Genomic DNA, 16,496 nt, shown 5'->3' with positions numbered 1-16,496 from the left:
TTAGCTATTAGTTGGAACTCGCCTGTCTCGATTACTTGTATTTTTCTTTAATTTTATTTTTCTTCCCAAGCTATATTATAGTAGTTTAGTTGTTTTTTGTCAATATTAGTTGGAGGTTATATTTCGGTTATTCATTTTATTTTTGTCATTTTTTTCTGGGGTAGTGTTTGCGTAGTGTCTCCTAGATTATAGCGGCTTTGGTGAACGATGGTAGGGTAAGGTTTTGTCCTCGGGGGTGTCCTGGCAGGGGAGGGGCTGCGGGGGGTAATAGGGGTAAGAGTGCTACGGGAGCCTCCGGGCTGAGAGTGGAGTCTTGGAACAAAGGAACTTTGACTAGAAAGTCTACAGAGTTAGCGAGGATTCTCGATAAAAGGAAGATTAATATAGCTTGTATACAGGAGACTAGATGGGTAGGAGATAAGGTGCGGGATATGGGCAAGTTCAAACTATGTTATTTTGGGAGGGTAGGGGGCAGGAACGAGGTAGGTATCTTGGTTGATGAGGGCCTCCGTGATCTAGTAGTGGAGGTTAGGGGGGTGAACGACAGACTGATGACTATTAAGCTAGTTGTTGGAGGATTTATTTTGAACATAATCAGTGTGTATGCGCCCCAAACAGGCTTGGACGAGGAAGTCAAAAGACATTTTTGGGAGGATTTAGATGAGATGATGTGTGGTATTCCGCATACTGAAAAGCTTTTCATAGGAGGATATTTTAACGGCCATATTGGAGCGACGTCTGGGGGGTATAATGATGTGCATGGTGGCTTCGGGTTTGGAGATAATAACGGAGGGGAACTTCTCTATTGGACTTTGCTAGAGCATTTGAATTGTTGATAACAAACTCGAGTTTCCCGAAGAAGGTGGAGCACTTGGTCACCTTCCGAAGTTCGGTAGCCGTGACTCAGATTGATTATCTTCTCTGCAAGAAGTCCGATAGAGCTCTTTGCACGAATTGCAAGGTCATCTCGAGTGAGAACCTCATGATCATTCATAGGCTCATGGTCATGGACCTTGACATCACGAGGAAGAGGGCGATGTATAGACAACCTAGGGTCAAGTGGGGAGACTTGACGGAAACTAAAGCACAAGAGTTGGTGTTAAGTTGATGACTATGGGGCTTTGAGAAGTAGCAGGGATACAAGCGCTATGTGGACCACGACTGCGTGGTGCATTAGGGAAGCCGCTAGAGAGGTATTAGAGATCTCGAAGGATTACTCTGGTGGTAGAATAGAGAGGTGAAAGGAAAAGTGGAGACCAAGAAAGCGGCATATCTGAAGCTAGTGGAAATTGTAGACAAGGGGGAGAGAAGGGTGAATAAGGAGCAATATAAGTTAGCTAAGAAGGAGGAAAAATTAGCAGTTACGGCGGCTTTGACTGCGGCTTTTGGTCATTTGTACGAAGAACTCGAGGGCAGAGGTGGGGATAAGAGGTTGTTTAGGTGAGCCAAGGTAAGATAAAGGAAGGCCCATGACTTGAACCAAGTGAAGTGCATCCACTACAAAAAAAATTAAAATTAGCTACGAATGTCGTCGCTAATCTGTTGCTAAAACGCTCATAGCTAGCACAATTTCTTGATAATCCATCGCTAAATAAGATTAGCGATGAATTTTTCTGTTTAGCTAAAGAATTTGTCCGTCACTAAAACCTGATTTTTTAGTAGTGATCAAGGATGAAGAAGGTAAAGTTTTGTTGGCAGATGGCATACCTACTTCCATAGTCTCTTGAACGAGGAGGGAGATAGGAACAATGTACTGGGTGATTTGGAACTCTCCAGGATTCGTTGTGACTTTGGATATTGTAGGCGGATTAGAGTTGAGGAGGTTGAGGGGGTTACGCGTAAGATGAGCAGGGGCAGAGCGACCGGGCCGGAAGAAATCCTGGTGGAGTTTTGGAAGAGTGCAGGCAAGGCGGGCTTGGAGTGGCTCATTAGGTTATTTAATGTCATTTTTAGAACGAAGAAGATGCCCGAGGAGTAGAGGTGGAGCACGATGGTTCCTTTAAACAAGAACAAGGGTGATATCCAAAATTGCAATAACTATCGGGGTATCAAGCTGCTTAGCCATACTATAAAAAGTTTGGGAGAAGATGGTGGAGCTAAGGGTAAGGAGGAATATGTCTATTTCTGAGAATCAACTCGGGTTTATGCCGGGGCGCTCGACTATAGAGGCCATTCAACTTATTAGGAGTTTAATGGAGCAATACATGGAGAGGAAGAGGGAATTGTATATGGTGTTCATCGACTTAGAGAAGGCGTACGATAAAGTCCCGAGGGAGGTTTTGTGGAGGTGTTTGGAGGCTAGACGTGTACCTATTTCCTACATTAGGGTGATTAAAGACATGTACGATGGAGAAAAAACCCAAGTGGAGATGGTGGGAGGGGACTCGGTCCATTTTTCGATCATGATGGGGTTGCACCAGGGGTTGGCACTCAACCCTTTTTTGTTTGCCCTAACGTTGGATGTTCTGATGTGCCACATCTAAAGGGAGGTGCCGCGGTGTTGATACATAATTGTTTCCTCATATTTTCAAATATATATATATATATATATATATATATATATATATATATATATATATATATATATATATATATATATATATATATATATATATATATATATATATATATATATATACTTTCAAAATAGTGTATATGCATCATCATTTGATTTACAAGAATATACAAGTATTTTCATAATTTTTCGTAATTTTTAAAGGTTTTAAATCAATTTATTTCTGTATTTTTATTATATAAATACACATTAATTACCTTACAAATACTTTTATGATGATTTTATCATCTAAATTCATCATTTACACCCATATTAGGTTTTAAATATTTTTAGTACATTTGTTATAATTACATTTGCATTTTAAAGGCTAAAATTACATATTTTTGCAATAATAGCCTATATGTACTTATAATTACTTTATATATGCAACAATAACCTTTTTATATTTTTATAATGTTTAATATTTGTTTTCAATCATTTTTATGCACAAATTATATTTTTATTAATTTTACAAATTATTTTATTGGTTAAATTTGGGTATTTAAAATCTGGTCCCAATTTTAATTGATTTCGGACCTAATACTACTCAAACAAGCCCAATTCACCCAAGCCCAATACTCCTAACCCAATTACCCTTACCCATTCATTAAAACCCGACCCCAGTCCGTTTAAATCTCGGCCGTTGATCAAAGATGATCAACGTCCCACAAATAACCACCCCCCTTCCTTATATCTCCCTCCTCTCTACCCTAACCCTCATTTCCCTAAACCCGCCTCCCTTATTTCCCCTCTAATGATGAACCCTAATTCCGCCGCCTCACCCAAATCCCGTTCCTAATGGGATTCTTTCCCTATTCCCTTGCCATTTCGGTGTTTTTCCCTTATTTGGTGCTATGTTACGAAGTGACTTAGGTACTTGCCTAAACATGGTAAGTACCCCGCTTTGATTCTGTCCAAATCTATGTTTGTCTCTTGAATCTGGACAACCTTGAGTCCAAGCACGTTATTTTGTAATGATTCTCTCATATCTTGTTGATTCGCACTAAACCCTAAAGGTTAGGGTTCCAGATTTTTCTTTGATTCGAACCTAAACTGGTTCAAACTCTAATTTCTAGCATTTTTTCGTCTATATTCATTCTATTACTTGTGAATCTGCTTATTTTTGTCGATTCCCTTCACTTACCTAATTTAGGGTTTCAGACCCTTTTACTTGAACCAAATCTGGTTTGATTCTAGGTTTCCTTTTGAATAATTTCTTACCTATGTTTATTTTTATGTTAATATGTGATTCTTTGCCTTTTTTGTCTGCCGATTTTGTGGTTTACCTACAATTAGGGTTTCAAGCCCTTTTTACTTGAACCAAATCTGGTTCGATTTTGTGCTTCGTTTGAGCAATTTCCTCTCAATGCTCATTATATGCATTGTGTGATTCTTTGCCTTATTTTTCTGCTGATTTTTTGTATTTTTACCTAAAATTTAGGGTTCAATTTTACTGATTTAAGTACTTGCCTTTAGTGTTGGTTCTTGATTATTCCTTTTTGCTTTTTGATTATTCCCATCCCCTAAGGTTGGTTCTTGCATATTGGCATCATCAGCATATCATACCAAATTCAGAGGCCCTCCACCTCCTCCTCCTCCAAGTGATCCTAAAAGTAAGGGAAAGGCTAAGATGGATGACATGAGTGGTATCAGGAAAGATAATGTTGCGCATGCGAAAAATGTTGAAACTTCAGATGGTCGGAGTACTCCGGCACAGAATGATTTGATTCTACGGTTGGAGTAGAAAATACTGGAAATGCAAGGGGAACTTGAACAGGTCCGTAACTTGGCAAACCTCTCCCTCACCTTAAACGTCCCGGATATTAACCAACAGAACGCCCAAAACCCAGCACCTCCTCAAAACACACCAAACCAACATCCACAAAACCCTCCCGCACCTCATCAATACGGCACACTTCCTCAAAATCCTAAGCCTCCACCAGTGCCAACTCCTCCTCAACACCAACATCTTCCGACTCAGTATCCACAAACTACTACCTAACATACTCCTCAAAATACACAGCAACCTACCCCCGATCCGTAGAACTCAACCAATGATCATCACTACACCTAAATCCCCGGTATCTACCAAAGTAACCCCATATACGTAGAAACTCTACCTCACCCCACTCAACAAACCCCATACACACCAGAATCCGCCGAGAAGGACCTGCTCATCAAGAATATGGCAGAGGAACTTAAGAAGCTCACAAGCCGAGTCCAGGGTGTCGAAGGGGGTAAAGGTATTGAGGGTTTGAACTATGAAGATCTGTGTATTCAGCCAGATGTAGAACTGCCGGAGGGTTACAAACCTCACAAGTTCGAGATGTTTGACGGAACAGGTGATCCGAAGGTGCATTTGAGAACATTTTGTGACAAGCTTGTAGGAGTTGGCAGGGATGAAATAATTTGCATGAAGCTGTTCATGAGAAGCCTCACTGGAGACGCCTTATCTTGGTACATCAGTCAGAACCCAAAGAAATGGGTTAATTGGGTAGGCATGGCATCGAATTTCATGGATCGGTTCAGGTTTAACACAGAAAATGCACCAGACATTTTCTATATTCAGAATCTCAAGAAGAAGCCAACAGAGACTTTCCGTGAGTATGCTACTCGATGGAGATCAGAAGCTGCGAAAGTAAGGCCGGCATTAGAAGAAGAGTAGATGAAATAGTTCTTCGTCCGGGATCCACAATACTACGAAAGGTTAATGGTTATCAAGAATCACAAATTCTCCGACATCATCAAATTGGGGGAAATGATTGAAGAAGGGATCAAAAGCGGAATGATAACTAATTTTGAGGCATTACAGGCTACGAATAAAGCTTTGCGGTCAGAGGGTATATCCAAGAAGAAAGAAGTAGGGGTCGTGATGGTATCCCAAGGTCTGAAGTCTCCTCTCACATATCAAACACCTTCACCCACATATCAGCCTTCACCTCCCAGATACCAATAACCTGCCACCACTTACCATACCTATAACACCCAACCCGCACACTACCACTCACCACCAGCCCGCCAAAACTACCAAAAACCTAGACAAAATTTTGAACGCAGACCACCCAGACAATACACCCCAATTGTTGAACCTGTAGACCAATTGTACGAGAGACTGAAGGTTGTCGGTTATATCACTCCCATTCTCGCTGTCGCCATGGAAAATTCCTCTCAATGGGTCAATCCAAATAAGACATGTTCCTATCACTCAGGCATGAAAGGTCATACTATTGATGAGTGCCATACTTTGAAGGATAAGATTCAGACATTAATTGACACCAAAGTCATACAGGCAAAGGAGGCTGCCCCCAATGTCCATAACAATCCTCTCCCGGATCACTGGGACGAAGGGGTAAACATGATAGAGACCGATGAAGAATGGGACTTAGAGGGGTCAATTGGACTCATTCGAGAACTAGATAATCCTGAAACATCTCCAGTCACTCTCACACCTATCATGGTATAAACTCAGGCACCAATTGAAGTTGAGGTAGCTGCACCAACTCCGTTTGAGGTTGAAGTAATAGCACCCTTCACCGTGATGGTAGCACCTACACCGTCTTATAAGTCTAAAGCTATACTATGGGATTATGTTGCAGAAGCAATAAGGAAAGGAAAGGAGAAAATGGAAGAAACTGGTGCAGCACAAGGTATGACCAAAACTGGTAGGGTTTACACGCCTGAGCATTTGGGGGGAACAAGTAAAGAAGCCGTTTCTAGGCAGCCCATTATTGAAACCGGCCCGGATGATCTTTGAAGAAAGGTACAAGCAAGGGAGTATTTTGTGGTTGATCATTTGAACAAAACCTATGCTCAGATATCCATTCTATCACTGCTGTAGAATTTTGAGGCACACAGGAATGCGTTGATAAAAGTGTTGATTGAGGCTTATGTACCCAACAACATTACCAGTGGAGAGATGGCCAATATGGTAGGACAAGTATTTGAAAGCCACAAGATCACTTTTCATGAAGACGAGCTACCATCAGAAGGACTAAGTCACAACATGGCACTACATATCACAGTGCAATTTGAGGATAAGTTTATTGACAGAGTCCTGATAGATGGGGGTTCGAGTCTTAACATATGTCCACTAACTACTCTGAAAAGATTGGGTAAAAGCATACACGAGATACGAGCAGGAAGTATGAATGTGAAAGCATTTGATGGGTCTCAAAGGGCCACAATTGGGGAAACCAACCTCATCCTACAGATGGGCCCAACCTGGTTTGATGTTGAGTTTCAAGTGTTGGACATATCTGCTACCTACAACCTATTGTTGGGACGACCTTGGATACATACCATTGGGGCCGTAGATTCTACTCTACATCAGGTCATGAAGTTTGAGTGGAACCATTAGGAAGTGATCATCCATGGGGACGGAATTAATCCCATTTACACCAGTCAAAATGTTCCGGTCATCAAGAATAGAAGGAAGTTGGGTGGAGAAACATACCATTGCATCCAGCGCGTCAACGCAATTGAAAAGTAAAAATGGTGGAGTAGTAAGATAGAAGGCATATTGGCATGGACAGGGTATGGGCCTGGCAAAGGTCTCGACAAGAATATCCAGGGGATTACCAAACCAATACAGCTAAAGCGTCACGGCACAACTTTTGGGCTTGGGTATGAATGCACCTGGCACAAGTATCAGAATTGGTCGCCACCATAGCGTGGTCCTTATTACCCTCTAGAGCAACCAGTACCACATTTGAGCCAGTCATTTCACCAAGCTGACATGATGTGGGAGTCCGAAGAAGATGAAGTTCTAGACGGTATAAGGAATCTATTTTTGGATGATGGAGACATGGATTACAGTGCGATAGTTGAGGAGGAAGAGGAGGAAGGCCTCATTATTCAGACCGTGAAGAAGGGAGTTGTTCTCAAGAACTGGACTGCTGCACCATCAAGGGCTCGAGTTCCTGGGTAGCCTGGAAATTAGCATCATTTATTTTAAAAGTAATTTTTATGAGCATTTAAGACATTTTTAGTACTTTGTTTTAAGCAAGTTTTGTTTTGAAATAATTTCTCGGGTCATCGAGCCGTACCTATTTGACGTTTTCAAGATTTATCTAAATGCATTGTTGTTTTTAGTATTTATTATTATTCTTTACGTGTTTCTATATAGCATTATTATTACCTATCCCGATGAACTTACGACTGTGACATGTAATGAGACAATGCAACATAAGGATAATGATTCAGGGGATCTGGAAGAGGATATTATGCCCGAGGAAATTGTCAGAGAAGTGGAAAACTTTGACTGAACTACGCTTGACCTGATTCCCGTTTAAGAGGGGATACGTAGAGAGCCCTGTGGGTTCGGTCACAATTCAATAAAATTTTCATTTTCCCTATAATCGAAAACTGGGGCAGACCCTCAAAATTCTGGGGCAAGCTCAGCCAACGGCACCGTATGCGGAATAGCCGTCTAGATAACTGGGACAGAATTTTGAGGAGGACCCTCAAAATTCTATGGCAAGAAGGTCTCAATGTCTCTGATAGTGTCACGGTTACTAGTTCATCATAAATAATTTTTAAATTGCACATTACTATGTTTTGAATAACTATGCATGCATATATTTCGAAAACTTTATTTTTAGCCAGATGCTACCCATGGTAACTCGAACAGGATTCTAACGCGGAGCGGAGCAGACAAAGGCACGAACCAACCTCCCTCGCAAAACTCACGATTTTTCTTTGAATGCAGGAACAAGAGATAGTCGCCAGTACGTGCGCACCTTAGAGTCACTGTCTTCACAACAACAAGGCTACCGAACTCATCCACAGCTAAGAAATACTCCGCTATCACTTATTATTTATTCACTGCATGAAACTAAGCGTTGTCTCAAATCTTGTATGAGGCTAAGCCCTGCCTCCTCAATTGCATAAGGCTAAGCTCTGCCTTCCCATTGCATGAGACTAAGAATTGTCTCAAATCTTGCATGAGACTAAGCCCTGCCTCCTTAGCTACATAAGGCTAAGCTCTGCCTTTCCTTGCATGAGACTAAGCATTGTCTCAAATATTGCATGAGGCTAAGCCCTACCTCCTCAATTGCATAAGGCTAACCTCTGCCTTCCCATTGTATGAGACTAAGTATTGTCTCACATCTTGCATGAGGCTAAGCCCTGCCTCCTCAACTGCATAAGGCTAAGCATTGCCTTCCCCTTGTATGAGACCAAGCATTGTCTCCATCTTGCATGAGGCTAAGCCATGCCTCTTCAACTGCACAAGGCTAAGCATTTCCTTCTCATTGCATGAGACTAAGCATTGTCTCTCCTTGCATAACCACAAATGTTGATTTGCTCCAAACCTTGCATTGTTCTCTTCTCTCGGGGCTAAGCTCTACTCCCGACTCTACACAGGACTAAGCTTTATCTTGTTTTATCTCAAGCATCATATCTCTGCATCTCATAGGCTATATATAGCCAATTTGTCCGAAGGCGTCATAGTTCGAAGGCATCATCCTCATAGCCGGGAGACACCATGCCATGGCCTGAGGATCTCTTAATCTTGCACATCATTATTCAAAGGCATCATGGTTCAGAAGCAACATCTTCATAGCCCGAGAACATCATTTCAATACCTGCGAATCCTTTACCGCACAATTCATGGTCCGGGACATCATGGTCTAAGGACGTCATCCTCACCGTCCAAGGAAGATCTCCATGGTCCAAAGGGAATTTGCATCATGTTTAAATTTATGCGATAATCTGTATGCATGCATCGTATTCTGAGTTCATAGGTAATCCGGAAAGTAACCGTTCTCATAACGGGAGCAATCTTCGCTACAGTTCCATTCAACGTTCATATCCTTCAATTATTTCAAACGCAACCGACCACCGTCCGTTACTTATTCTCACCTAATGCCCACTCATATATCCGTAACTATTCTCAACCTATCATATCCAGAATATTCAATCTGTTCTTATAATAATTCCATCGGTTTATTTCACCGTCGGATCAAGAACTACACATGGCCTGATTCTTGTATAACCAGGGATATGTAGGCAGTCAGAGACCATGGTGCGGCCTATATTTTTCAAAACACCCCATTCGGTCAAAATTGGTCATCATTTCTTTACCCGACAACTCTTTCATCCTTCCTGGGTAAAGAGGGGCAGCTGTTGATATCCAATTTTCTCTCATATTTTTAAAATAAATATATAAAAATACCCATTAATTACCTTACAAATAATTTTTATGATGATTTTATCATCTAAACTCATCATTTACACCCATATTAGGTTTTAAATATTTTTAGTACATTTGTTATAATTACATTTGCATTTTAAAGGCTATAATTGCATATTTTTGCAATAACAGCCTATATGTACTTATAATTACTTTATTTATGCGAAAATAAACTTTTTATATTTTTTTAATGTTGAATATTTATTTTCAATCACTTTTATGCACAAATTATATTTTTATTTATTTTACAAATTATTTTATTGGTTAAATTTGGGTATTTAAAATCTGGTCCCAATTTTAATTGATTTCGGACCTAATACTACTCAAACCAGCCCAATTCACCCAAGCCCAATACTCCTAACCCAATTACCCTTACCCATTCATTAAAACCCGATCCCAGTCCGTTTAAATCTTGGTCATTGATCAAAGATGATCAACGTCCCACAAATAACCACCCCCCTTTCCTTATATCTCCCTCCTCTCTACCCTAACCCTCATTTCCCTAAACCCGCCTCCCTTATTTCCCCTCTAATGATGAACCCTAATTCCGCCGCCTCACCCAAATCTCATTCCTAATGGGATTCTTTCCCTATTCCCTTGCCATTTCAGTGTTTTTCCCTTATTTGGTGCTATGTTACGAAGTGACTTAGGTACTTGCCTAAACATGGCAAGTACCCCGCTTTGATTCTGTCCAAATCTATATTTGTCTCTTGAATCTGGACAACCTTGAGTCCAAGCACGTTATTTTGTAATGATTCTCTCTTATCTCGTTGATTCGCACTAAACCCTAAAGGTTAGGGTTCCAGATTTTTCTTTGATTCGAACCTAAACTGGTTCAAACTCTGATTTCTAGCATTTTTCCGTCTATATTCATTCTATTACTTGTGAATCTGCTTATTTTTGTCGATTCCCTTCACTTACCTAATTTAGGGTTTCAGACCCATTTACTTGAACCAAATTTGGTTCGATTCTAGGTTTCCTTTTAAATAATTTCTTACCTATGTTTATTTTTATGTTAATATGTGATTCTTTGCCTTTTTTGTCTGTCGATTTTGTGGTTTACCTACAATTAGGGTTTCAGACCCTTTTTACTTGAACCAAATCTGGTTCAATTTTGTGCTTCGTTTGAACAATTTCCTGTCTATGCTCATTATATGCGTTGTGTGATTCTTTGCCTTATTTTTCTGCCGATTTTGTGTATTTTTACCTAAAATTTAGGGTTCAATTTTACTGATTTAAGTACTTGCCTTTAGTGTTTAAATTAGCTATTTCTATACTCTAATCTCTGCACTATTTAAACTCCTCTCCACTCCCCTTTGAAGAGAAGATTAAAAAAGTTCGAAAGATCATTTCACTACTATAAACAAAAGTTGTATACTCCTATTCTCTTGAGTAATTTTACTCTGTGCTTTGATTCCTGGCCGGCTGAAAGCCAAGGCCAGAAATCTCCAAGTTCTGCTTCTATTTGGTGATATTTGCTACATTGTTGGATTCTTTTCTTCCCAGTTTCATCTTAACCGGTGAGTTATTGAATCCTCTGCCATTTCATTATGATTACTTGCTCAATGTGTTACTGCAATTAGACCATGTTGTCCTAAATGCTATTACATATAGTTGAGATATGTTTGAACTTAGTTTAAACTGATTAATAAAATCTGCCTAATTCTGTATTATTGAGGACTATCTTTTAGAGTTAAACATATTTTCATACCTCTTTAGCCATGTATAGATATGTGCCTTAATAGATTTATAATGTTTATTTGTTGAACTTGTTACAGCCTGTTTAGTTCTGTTCTCACTATGTTATGATACCTCTACTAGATTGTCTTAATCAGTTCCTACTGCTAATCAATGTGTTTTCTTTCTATGACTTAGCTTGATTTGTAAGTCTCTGTTATCACTGTGAATATGTTTATGAACTGTCTTTATTAGCATGTGACTTTGTTAATTCTTAAAAACTTGACTAAGTTTGCCTAAGTTCAAGCATGTCTACCATTTGTTTGTATATGCTCAATATGTGACCCTGTCCTAAAGTGGATTCCCTAATTCATTCTACTCCCCTGATCCTTCTGCATTCCTACTCCTAGCTGGCTGAAAGCCAAAGCTATTTAGGTTCTGTCCTCTGACCTCCCTAGTGTGAGCATTGCTCAGGGTTCATGTGAGACCCTTGTAAACTCTGACACACTAGGACCTGGTCCCTAGTCTTTCTTTGAACTGCTTCTGATCAATCTCTCTAGTGTGAGCATTGCCCTGGGTTCCTGAAGCCCTTGGGAACTCTGACACACTAAAGATTTGAGTTTTGTATGCTTATCCTTGAAATATGGGTGAATCATTCACTACTAGTTATTGTGTATCTATGAACATGGGCTTTTGGAACTACTGTGAGTTGAAGGCATGGCATGTCCAAGTGTATTTGGGCTTGCTGTAGGCTCCCTATAGTTTTACTTACCTTGTAATTCATTCATTAAATTCCGATCTATAATAATTATTTGTAATAACAATTCTGGGGTATTAGTAAAAATGGGAAAAGGGTTCTTATTTTATACTTGCTATAAAGTGAGGGTAGAAATCCTGCCTATAGGGTTAATGTTGTGATGTTGGATGTTATATGTTAGAAATCATGCTTCTAAGTGTCTTATTGTATTCAGTCATTATGTGTTAGCAACCATGTCCATAGGCTCAGTGTTTGGCTTAATTATGTTCCGTTACAAACCATGCCTATAGAAATGATATGGTCCGATGTGTGTGTGAATTCCTGCTTGCATACTGTTTCGTTCAGATTACAGAAATCATGTCTATAGGATTCAAAAATTGTTCAGATTGTAGAAATCATGTCTATAGGATTCAAAACTGTTCAGATTATAGAAATCATGCCTATAGGATTCAAACTGGATCAAGTTATAGAATGCACACCTGAATTTGTTTAATTGTTGTTTATGCCCGTTTTCTGTGTTGTTACCTTCATTAGAAAACATGCCTATAGGATTAAAACAAATAATTCTAGGTTTGTTTCTGTGACCTGCCACTATTTACTATCGCACAAAACACCCAGATACCATATTGGTAGGCTTAATTGTATCATGCTAAAATCAGTAGGCAAACTTTGTAGGTCCTAATAATCGCATTAAGAAATTGACTTTGTATACGACTATCTGCTTGTTTGTCAATATCACATAGATATCCTGCCTATAGGATTTTGCAATTAATAAAACCTGTTAATACTAATCAGTTTGGCGTGCATTTGATGTCTAAATGCGGAGGGTAACTTGAGCCCATACTTGTTTCTATTTGAAAGTCCTAACTGTTTTTTGTATGTCGCCTAGTTTTCTCCTTTTGAGCAACCTAAGTTAAAGTCTAGAACTACCCTGAAATAGATGTCCAAATGCCTCATGGACCATAGGCATGGGACGGGTAGTGCACGCATAGGGTACGACTTAGAATCAAATAGAGCGCTTTAGGTAAACAACTTAAAGATAGTAATCGGGTAGCAGGAGATGATAGTCTGTGCCAGCTGAATAATATGAGTAACACCCCATCTTGAGGGAGTTACGAAGTATTATTTACGTTTCACGGGGTGATCCTTTAGGCTAAAAAACTTAGGACCCCCCATTCCTGTTAAAATAGTTCTTTCTTTGTCCAAATTGTTTCTTTTCTCTTAGACTAATTCACATGATTTGAGTTCGGCCGGGACCCACCGTTGTGGACCTCGAGGAGTGCCTAACACCTTCTCTTCGAGGTAATTTGAGCCCTTACCCGATCTTTGGTGATGCAAACTAGTAAACCTGAGTCATATGCAAATAGGTGCCCTAACGCACCTTAATCCGTTAGGTGGCGGCTCTCTCTTTTAATAACCCTTCCTTTTAAAAGAGTTGTCAACGTCGAAACCTGATTTCACGAGAAAGAGGGGCGCAACACGTGGTGCATGTTATTTGCAGATGATATTGTATTGATTGACGAGATGCGAGGTGGTGTGAATGTGAGTTTAGAGGTGCGGAGGCAGACCCTGGAGTCTAAAGGTTTCAAGTTGATTAGGACCAAGACAAAATACTTGGAGTGTAAGTTCAATGGTGAGACTCAGGGAGAGGAAGGGGAGGTGAGGCTGGACTCGCAAGTCATCCCTAGGAGAGGAAGTTTTAAGTACCTTGGGTCTATTATTCAGAGGTATGGGGAGATTGATAAAGATGTCACACGTCGTATTGGGGCAGGTTGGATGAAATGGAGATTCTCTTCTGGTGTTTTATGTGACAAGAAAATGCCACCAAAACTTAAAGGTAAGTTCTACAGAGTGGTGGTCAGACCGACTATGTTGTATAGGGTTGAGTGTTGACCGGTTAAGATCACCCATGTCCAAAAGATGAAGGTAGTAGAGATGATGATGTTGATATGGATGTGTGGGCACACCAGGTTAGATAGGATTAGGAATGAGGTTATTCGCGACAAGATGGGTGTGGGCCCCATTGAGGAAAATATGCGAGAAGAGAGGCTTAGGTGGTTTGGACATGTGAGGAGAAGGAGCACAGATGCCCCGGTGAGGAGGTGTGAGAGGTTGACATTGGAGAGCCTACGGAGAGGTAGAGGTAGGCCGAAGAAGAAGTGGGGAGAGGTGATTAGGCAAGACATGATGCAGCTTCAACTGACCGAGGACATGACCCTTGATAGAAAGGTGTGGAGGTGGAGGATTAGGGTAGTATGGTGAGTGGTATATTGTTCATACCAATAGGATTAGTATGCACTCTTGCATTCTGTTGGTAGTAGGTCTCTATGACTACCCGTCATTTTCTTTCATTTTGATCATCTTATTATCGTGTTGTTGTTTTTATGCATGTTTTTATATGGCTTTTTGGTGTTGTCCCTCATTGTCTATATTTTAATTAATGTGGTACTTATATTTTTCTAAGCCGAGGGTCTATTTGAAACAGCCTCTCTACCTTCACAAGGTAGGGGTAAGGTCTGCATACACACTACCCTCTCCAGACCCTATGATGTGGGATAATACTGGGTATGTTATTGTTGATGCATTAGGAAAGTTGTCTAATAAGAAGGTTGTCTCTATGTGAAGTGCAGTTTGATCGCTCGAGGACGAGTGGTTCAAGTGTGGGATGTTGATGGTAGGCTAGAAATCCATATTTTAGTCATAGTTTGAACTCAACTACTGTATTTTACTTGTGTTTGAGCTTAAATGATAGTGAATTGCACTTATTATATGTTTTATGCCTTGCAGGAAGTGATTCCGAGTTAAAAAGATAATCGAGAGCAAAATCGAACAAGTTAGAGCTTTGAAGTCTGAGTAAAAGCCCAAGGAAGTAAATCGGGGTCGAGGACTAAGTGTGGATATCAAAAATTGAAGAAACAAGATTACTCTATAAAATATACACAACCACACCGCATAGGGCGCCGTTGGGCGCGGCGTGGCTGTGCAAACTTGCCAACTCTGTCAGAAACAAGCCTCCAAAGATGTTCGCTAGCGAGCCGCGTGGGGCAGCACGCCCTGCACCGTGCTTGTATAAAATTCGTAGAGTGATTTTCCTATTTCAGCTTGAAAATGGTAGTTTCGTCCGGGATCACTCCTACTTAGTATAAATACACCAAATATACATTTTTGAAGGGACTTTTGACCTGGGAAGCTTTTGGAGAGCATTGGGGCATACAAGACATAAGATTTCATCATCTTTCCATCAATTCAATACGGGAATTTAGATTGTAACGTTAGATTGATGTTTTCTTACTCTTTAATTCTAACTGTGATGATTTTCTCCATGATTATGGAGTAGTTTCCTGTAGGGTTTGACAGATATGGTGTTTTGATTAATATTTGTGGATTTTAACTCTAGTTCTTTGCTTGAATTCGTTTATGGAGCTTTGAATTGGTTGCACCTTTATTCACCCATTTATTTAATCGAAAGAGGAACATTTTGGTGATTGTCTTTGCATTATTTTGTTTGGTTTAATTCAATAATTTTATTTAGTAATCGAAAGAGCTTGTTGAATTGTTGATTAAATCAAGTTAGGAGAATATTCGAGAGACGTTTTCCAAAAGACTAATCCATTAACGCATGCTTGCATATTTTCACAGTGCTTATATTAGTTCACTTCGTAGAGTTAAGATTTAATCGATAGAGAAATCTTGGCTACACATTTGAACTAATCATCGAGTGAATTCGTGAGAATCATTAGAACATTAGAGTGAATTGAACTAGAGTTCGATCCCAAAAAGCTATCTTACACCTATCCTGTCATAACCCTTATTTCTCCCTTTGATTATTCCGGAGTTGCTCAACTCTTGTCTTTGTGTGATCTATTGTTACTTGTTTTAGTTTTCTTAGTTAATTTTATTTATTAATCATCCCAACCAAAGTGTTAATCATCCCGAATAGCATTAAGCTATAAATTACTTGGACATTATTTAAATCCAATCCATGTGGAGACGATAATTAAACTATACTATATTTGGCTAGCGAGTATCAATTTCGTGTTGTGTTTTTCACTCGTCACCAATATGACCATTGAAATATCCTCATATGAATAGCTTTTCAATGTGCGAAATACCTCTCACCAACTCATCTAAATGCTCCCAAAAATGTCTCTTGACCTCTTCCTTCAAGACCATTTGAGAAGCGTACGCACTAATAATGTTCAAAGTAATTCCTCCAACGACTAGCTTAATTACCATCATCCTATCGTTCACCCTCCTAACCTCTACCACCTGCTCCATGAGTTCCTTATCAACTAAAATGCATACTCCATTCCTAT

General features: G+C 39.8%; 1 protein-coding gene and 1 pseudogene across 1 annotated transcript; both read left to right on the top strand.

Moving 5' to 3' along the window:
• The first annotated feature begins 4,739 nt into the window (after window positions 1–4,739).
• LOC138896144 (uncharacterized) lies at window positions 4,740–5,219 on the top strand. Its single transcript, XM_070180927.1, has one exon. The coding sequence runs from the start codon at window positions 4,740–4,742 to the stop codon at window positions 5,217–5,219; it is 480 nt and encodes a 159-aa protein (XP_070037028.1).
• Window positions 5,220–13,704: 8,485 nt separating this feature from the next.
• Window positions 13,705–14,974, top strand: LOC138896143 (uncharacterized; annotated as a pseudogene).
• Window positions 14,975–16,496: the final 1,522 nt, after the last annotated feature.

Source organism: Nicotiana tomentosiformis, chromosome 7 (genome assembly GCF_000390325.3).
Source record: "Nicotiana tomentosiformis chromosome 7, ASM39032v3, whole genome shotgun sequence".
NCBI classification, from domain to species: domain Eukaryota; kingdom Viridiplantae; phylum Streptophyta; class Magnoliopsida; order Solanales; family Solanaceae; genus Nicotiana; species Nicotiana tomentosiformis.
This window is presented reverse-complemented; position numbering and strand designations above follow the sequence as displayed.

Bases quoted from the DNA above. Each gene is read 5' to 3' on its own strand.
- LOC138896144 (XM_070180927.1), top strand. From the start codon at position 4,740: ATGGCAGAGGAACTTAAGAAGCTCACAAGCCGAGTCCAGGGTGTCGAA.